This window comes from Lycorma delicatula, chromosome 3 (genome assembly GCF_047948215.1).
Source record: "Lycorma delicatula isolate Av1 chromosome 3, ASM4794821v1, whole genome shotgun sequence".
NCBI lineage: Eukaryota > Metazoa > Arthropoda > Insecta > Hemiptera > Fulgoridae > Lycorma > Lycorma delicatula.
The window spans coordinates 142,141,882-142,149,821 of record NC_134457.1 but is presented as its reverse complement, the minus strand read 5'-3'; the positions used below and the strand labels follow the sequence as shown (position 1 = coordinate 142,149,821).

Below are 7,940 nucleotides of genomic sequence, written 5' to 3'. Positions count from 1 at the left end.
ATGCACTTCAGGGTTGTATTTGTTGGAGAATTGACTAGTTTTCTTCTTTTTTAAATGACTACTTCTCTCGTGGCAAATAATGAATTAAATAAAAATAAATAAAATAATGAAACTGGAAAAATGCCTTTTCCAATCAAATTTTTTATAACTTCAGAGTAGTTGTGCATTAATTAAATAAGTAAAAATGTGCATTTGGCATTACTTTTAAAGTCAAAAATTTTAATTATATATATATATATATATATATATATATATATATATATATTTTTTTTTAAATTAAATTTATAAGGTTTCACAAAGTAAGATTCATAAAATTTAAAATGTTTTTTCCTTAATTATTCAAGTGGAAGTCTTTTTTAATAAGATAGGGCCAACTTAAAATATTCCCATTTAATTAACACCCAAAAATTTATATGAAAAAACATAGAATGTTATTTAAGGATGTAAATAAATAAATTTAAAAAAATATATTATGCTCAAAAATTTATTTTCATTTATCTTTCAGGAATTTTGTGAATAAAATAAATAATTTTATTTAGTACTCTTCAGCACCTTCACCTTCTCCATCAGCTGAATCCATTCCAACTTCTTCGTAATCTTTCTCAAGAGCAGCCAAATCTTCTCGAGCTTCACTGAATTCACCTTCTTCCATACCTTCACCTACATACCAGTGCACGAAAGCTCTCTTAGCATACATAAGATCAAATTTGTGGTCCAACCTAGCCCAAGCTTCAGCAATGGCAGTGGTGTTGGACAACATACAAACGGCACGTTGTACCTTAGCCAAGTCACCTCCTGGGACAACAGTTGGTGGTTGGTAGTTGATTCCTACCTTGAATCCAGTTGGACACCAGTCAACAAACTGGATGGTACGTTTGGTCTTAATTGTAGCAATAGCAGCATTGACATCCTTTGGTACAACATCACCTCGGTACAACATACAACAAGCCATGTATTTTCCGTGACGTGGATCACATTTTACCATCTGGTTGGCCGGTTCAAAACATGCATTTGTGATTTCAGCAACTGAGAGTTGCTCATGGTATGCCTTTTCTGAGGAAATGACAGGTGCATATGTGACAAGAGGGAAGTGGATACGAGGGTAAGGAACCAAGTTAGTCTGGAATTCAGTTAAATCAACATTTAGAGCACCATCAAATCGTAGGGAAGCAGTAATTGATGAAACTATTTGGCCAATTAATCTGTTCAGGTTTGTGTATGTTGGTCGTTCAATATCAAGATTTCTTCGGCAAATATCGTAGATAGCTTCATTGTCTACCATGAAAGCACAATCAGAATGTTCAAGAGTAGTGTGTGTGGTCAAAATTGAATTGTATGGTTCAACAACAGCGGTAGATACCTGAAATAAACATCAGTAAAAATTATTTTTTTTAGCGAATAAAAAAACAATAAGTGAAAAAAAACCAATGAAGTTTACCTTATTGGTAAGTAAGAAAAATCCAATTATTAAACAATTTAAATTCAATTAATTAATTTCAAAAACAAATTTAAAAGAGTAGGTTGTCTTCCGTTTATATTACTTTAAAAGCATTAACTTATACACATTTACAGCATATCACAAAGAAAAATAATGCAAACAATATTATTTTCAACAGAAATGAAAAAATTATTCTATTTATATACAAAAGAAAAAAAATATTCTATCAAAAAAACAAATATATTTCAAAAATACTGTTCTAAATCATAAATAAATATCTTAAAAACATACACTGCATTTCAAAAACAATCCATGATGTAACGCAAATCAATGATTTTAATATAAGCATTTTAACTTATTTCAGTTTCAGTAGGTTATAAATCTGAATTTATAGCTTTATTTATTTTAGCTTTAAATGTTTCATAGAAAACTTTCCTGATTTTTGTAATGATTCGCATTACAAAAATATTTCTGTTAAGAAAATAATAGCAAAAGAATAAATAATTCTAAATTTTTTTTTAAATAGTCTACATACTATTAATGAATGAATGCACAGTATTAAAACTAAAGTCACTGGTTTTCAGAAGGAAGAATGATGTTTTTAAAAAAAACTCAAACTAGATTATATTAATCTAACCAAACTTAACCTACGCTCGCTTTACTCGCTAACCTTGACTAACAAGCGAAGCGAGCATAGGTTAAGATTGGTTAGATTATATTTATTATATAAAAAAAACTCAAACATGTATACACAGTATAGGCCTTTATTTGCATACTCAACCTAACAGTTGCGCTGTGTTAGAATTGCCTCCGTTTAATCAGAAAGTACCGAATACACTAATAGATAAAATTTGCAACATAGTAACACCTACTTCTAAAGATTATCTGTTGTAAGTTGTAGTTTACATCTTTTCAGGTAAAATCAAGTATTTGTGAGCTCAGCTATTTGAACTACTATTACACAGGGAAGTTCAGTAGGAATTTTTAACAGATACTTTGTAAAAATAAAGCAAAAATTTGAGTTTAGCTACTTTCAATAAGGAAAGGGCTAAGGCACACTACGGTTCAATAATTTCTTTAGTTTGTATGTGTGTGTGTGTGTGTGTGTGCACCAATAACATAAAATTAATTACCTGTGGGGCAGGGTAAATAGCGAATTCCAATTTACTCTTCTTTCCATAGTCAACTGATAATCTTTCCATGAGCAAAGATGTGAAGCCTGAACCAGTACCACCTCCAAAAGAATGGAAGATTAAAAATCCTTGAAGTCCAGTGCATTGGTCAGCTAATTTTCTGATTCTGTCCAAAACTAAATCAACTATTTCTTTACCAATTGTGTAATGACCACGAGCATAATTGTTTGCGGCATCTTCTTTTCCAGTAATTAACTGTTCTGGGTGAAACAACTGTCTGTAAGTACCAGTTCTTACTTCATCTGTAAATAAAATAAATAAGATTAGAATTTCTATAAGTAATATATCATAAGTAGTAGACTTTTGCTTTCTCTCAACAAATTTGAAGAGTAGGCATAGTCGGTTGCACTAAATATATTCAATTATAACTTTGTAAGCTTGTTTTTCAGCACTTACGACCCACATCATATTTATTAACCATTTAAATTATAATGAATTAAAATTTCTTGATATTAAAACACATGCAAATTAAATAAAACCAACTGAAGAGAATGACTTTTTGATTTTCACTCTGCTGCGTCTGGACACCTAAAAAAAAAAACTACTATGGTGCTATTTTTTTATTAAACAGAAAAAAGTATTTCTTTTTGTTAAGACCTGTTTCTGATATAATCGGGCTTCACATAATACCAAATTACCAAAATAACCATATTTTGGCAAATTTTTTATCACTACTGAGCACTAAAGAAATTATAGAGTTACTAACGATATGAATAGTTATGAAATTATATTCTAAAAAAATAGCAATTTCATAGATGCAGAACCTATGATAATTATAGAACTACAATTATTTCTATAAATAAATGTTCTTAAAACAGACATGGTTAAATAATCACCAGTGGCCTGTAACATGGGTAATAATTAGCATAAATAATAACATTCTTAAAAACACTGTTGGCTAAGCTTGGATGCACATCATATAACTAGCTTAATCTGAGCTACCTTGTTACCTCCCTAACTGAACCCCAGAACTCCCATAATAGGATACAGTTACAACTGCATTATTAACCTGTTTAGATTATACAGTTTGTTGTTTTCAATTTATATTTTTTTTTTTAATAGATCAAATTTTAATGAAAAATCATACAATAAACTGCTAATTTCCAAAAATAAGTAGTCCATGCTAAGTGAAAATACCAACATTTTAAATAATTTGAAATGGATATTTATGATTTAGGATAGCCTCTTTTTATTTACTGTCAATCTCCATTGTGAAATAGTGCCACATTCATTTTTCAATCACAAGGTTTTGGATTCAAATCCCATTTTTTATACTCTACAAAATTCAATTTGCATACTTTCATAAAAAAAAATAAGTAGCAGTAATGATCAATTAGCCTATAGTTATTAAAAATAAAATAATGCATAATTTATATTTAAATAATTAACTATTGTCATTACCCCGAATATTTTAGAAAACGAAGGAATAAAAACCAGAATACAAAAATCGGAACTGGCTAATCATCTAACAAGAAAACAATTCAAATAAAAATTGCCAAAAATGCAAAATTAAGATGCTATAAAACTTTAAGAAAAGAGTTCTTCGAGGTTTAAAGAAATTGATAGAGCTAAAATTATTAAAATATTTCCAAAGAAATCATTTTTGACAATCTTTCAGTAAACTCTTGGATGAATCTAAATTTCTAGAGAAATAGAAAAGAAAACAAAGTGGATGGACCAAAGAAAAGTTAAAGGAAATAATGAAAGCAGTTTGGGGGGAGGTAAAGTAAGAGGTCAGAACACACGTGTGATCCTTATATTTGATCACAAAAAAAAATCACTTCTTACCGACTACTGTTGGTTCTAAATCTACAAAGACAGCACGAGGTACATGTTTGCCAGATCCAGTTTCACTGAAAAATGTGTTGAAACTGTCATCACCACCTCCAATAGTTTTGTCTGATGGCATCTGACCATCAGGTTGGATTCCATGTTCCAGACAGTACAATTCCCAGCATGCATTTCCTATTTGTACACCAGCTTGGCCGACATGGACTGAGATACATTCACGCTGAAAAATAAGAATTATATTAAAATTTTAATCAACAGTAAAATTAATTATAATTTATGAAAAACAAAAAAGAAATGCACATTAAATAAATTATTTGTTTAAAAAGGCTATAAAACTTTACCTCACTTAAACCACAGCAAAAAATAATCATTAATGAACAAATTTAAATTCTGCAATTGATGAAAATCATGAATATTATACGTTACATATATAGGTAACAGTTTACACTAACAACCTTTGCATAACAGGAATTTTTTTGTGTAAAGGTTTGACTTCTAAAAATGTTACGAATAGAAAACCTAACCTCTCAACATAAAGTACCCAAAACCAATTTTACTATTTCTTTTTGGAACAATTTTTTTTTTGTCTTCAGTCATTTGACTGGTTTGATGCAGCTCTCCAAGATTCCCTATCTAGTGCTAGTCGTTTCATTTCAGTATACCCTCTACATCCTACATCCCTAACAATTTGTTTTACATATTCCAAACGTGGCCTGCCTACACAATTTCTCACTTCTACCTGTCCTTCCAATATTAAAGTTTTTAGAACATATGAGGTAAGAATTTCCAAATTTTAATCTAATCTCTAACCCACTTGGTCACAACACTTTTTTATTAAACTTTACAGTCTATTAACACAAAAATATTTTAAGTATTTTTTGAAGCCATTTAGCTGTATTAACTAATTCTTCTCAGTAAACTTTACATTATATAATATTCAGGATACATAATTACATGTACTGGATTTCACATATATTCAACAAATTCCACAAACAATTTTTAAAACTTTTTTATATGTTTAAAAAATAAAATTGAAGTTAATTAATATAACATCATTTGAAACAAATATCAAACCACTACACATTTTCAGAATTAATTTTTATTAGTCAATACATTTACAAGAAGATGCTAATTAATTATATTAATTTTTGACAGTGCTGCAATAAAGAACTGAATGAGAAATTGACAGAGATCAGATATTTCAATGCTATTATTTAGAATGATACACAAAAAATTTTAATATTAATTTTAAGTAGTTAACAGATTAGAACGTAACAGCAAATTACTAAGACTAGTAAAATAATTTACAGAAAACAGGATAATTTTACTACATTCTAATTAAATAAATTTGAGAATGAATTATTCTAAAAAGGCTGCATTATATCATTCTGAATATTCGATTCTAATTTAATTGATATAAATCAATAAACTACTCAATATATAAAATTCATACACAAAAGTGAAAAAATATTTTTCTAAAAATGTAATTAAAGAAATAGAAAACTATCATCATACATCATAACAGATTTGTTTATTTTTATAAACAATTTAAAATCATTATTTAGAACTATTCGGTTTATGAAATGAATGTCATGAGATGACATGAAACACATTAATTACTGGAAATAGTATAAATAAATAAATTGCAGCAATTTATTGGTCATTAGACTATTGCTTTCGGAAGTTTCATGATACTGTAATCAGGGGCACATGTAGCACCGGCTACACGTTCTGTACGGTTACTTTTCCGGTACATTTCAGGCCTTCAGCGGATATTTTGTTCAATTGGAATTGTAATTTAAAAACTCCTACCAAACAGCAACATACTAAGTATATCGACATGGGCGATAAGATCCATTAATTATATGCTCTAATTTATTCGATAATTGAGGAAGGATAAATTCTCAACCAAAAATTAAAATGTACGTGTATAGTCTAGCATAGTTATAACATCACTCCGGTAAAAGACGAGCCTCCAGAAGCCTTTTTTATGACTAACCTATAACTTAAATAGGCTTACGAGAAAAATTTCAAAATTTTAACACTTTCATTGAGTTGGGGTGATTAATGAATAGATTGAGACCCAATTATAAAAAATCGAATTACCATAAAAAATTAACTCGATTAACAATAATAGATAGAAATACTATACGATACCCAGAATTTTATATTATTCCGATTCATTGAATAATCATGTATAAACTATTTTTGTTGAAGTTAAAATATTTTCATTAATTTTAGGTTTACTAAGGTTACACATACCTTTCAAATTACCGGTATTCACTATGATGTAGTTACCGCTACGTGACCTAAAAACTTACCCTCCTGCAATACCTATATGAACTACATACTAAAATACGAAAGGCAAAATATTTTATAATATTTCTCTGAAAGAGAATTACAAGATACATTTACTATTTGCTTGCTCCAGTATGCCAGTAAAAAACAACATTCACGCCTACAGCCTACTTATGCATTTTTTTAACGCGAGATTTAACAAAATATATGTATTAATAATAATAACTAATATTGAAAATAAACAGATTTTATAAAACTTTTCAACTGGTGACTTTTAATTATGATTAATCATTCACAATTAATTTCTCAAATAATTGTAGTCTTTAGGTTTGAATTTTTAATACATTTAAGCAACGATTACTTCTCTTTAAATTATTAGATAATGAATTAAAATAAAACGAGTAAAAAAAATAAATAAATATTAGCGGTACTTACCATTTTGATGGAAGTTATTTATAAAACTTATAAAAAATGTAATACAAAATTGAGTACTTCACGTCTGTGTTGGTACGCGACTAAAATGATGTCACTCCCAAGTAGACAATGGACGGATCGCTGTGGGAACTGCTTTTATAACGTTTCCCCACAGCATGAAATCTGTTGTTCTGATTGGTTAAAGGAACGTGATGTAAAAAGGGCGCGGCTGCTACGTGGGTTTCAGACGCCTGCTTTCTTCTTGAAGGGGAGATCTTTAGAATTCTCCAGCTCCAGCTCAAGCTGCAAGAGGTTGCAGCTACCGAATTAGAAAAAATATATATATATATATATATATATATATATATATATATCTTATTTAACTATTGACCATGACACCATCTTGAATGCGTGTAAAACACATTTTACTACCAAAATCTTTTTTTTAATTTGTTTTAAAGATATATTGTACGTTACACTAATTTATTTATATTGTTACAGAAATTATTTTTATTAGTTACACATTTTGTAACAAAGAGGAAAATACTTCCATATATTTACTCGCTTAAAAATGTGACGCTAAAACACCTTTTTGCATATTGTGCCGTCATTATTTTTCTTTAAAGGAATTTGAGTTACTTCATATCTAAATAAGACATGTGTATTGAAAACCCTGACCAGTGTATTGTGGTTATAACGTAGCATCACAACGTATTACAGTAAAAAACGAACCTCCAGAAGTCTTATGATTAACCTAAAATTTAAATAGGCCCACAAGTAAACAATTTCAAAATTTTATTAAACTT

General features: G+C 28.9%; 1 protein-coding gene across 1 annotated transcript; it reads right to left on the bottom strand.

The window, feature by feature from the left end:
• Nucleotides 1-468: 468 nt before the first annotated feature.
• On the bottom strand, nucleotides 469-7,314 carry LOC142322064 (tubulin alpha-1 chain). The gene is made up of 4 exons (XM_075360709.1): nucleotides 7,156-7,314; nucleotides 4,420-4,642; nucleotides 2,572-2,873; nucleotides 469-1,360 (listed from the first exon to the last, which is right to left on the bottom strand). Exons 1-4 carry the CDS (start codon nucleotides 7,156-7,158, stop codon nucleotides 536-538), a joined length of 1,353 nt encoding a protein of 450 aa, XP_075216824.1. The 5' UTR covers nucleotides 7,159-7,314; the 3' UTR covers nucleotides 469-535.
• Between the last annotated feature and the right edge of the window lie 626 nt (nucleotides 7,315-7,940).

What these genes read in the sequence shown, in the direction of transcription:
- LOC142322064 (XM_075360709.1), bottom strand. An exon ending in TTTAGAACCAACAGTAGTCG is followed by an intron (nt 2,874 to 4,419) that starts GTAAGAAGTGAT and finishes TTTTATTTACAG; the next exon opens with ATGAAGTAAGAACTGGTACT. An exon ending in CTATTTACCCTGCCCCACAG is followed by an intron (nt 1,361 to 2,571) that starts GTAATTAATTTT and finishes TGTTTATTTCAG; the next exon opens with GTATCTACCGCTGTTGTTGA.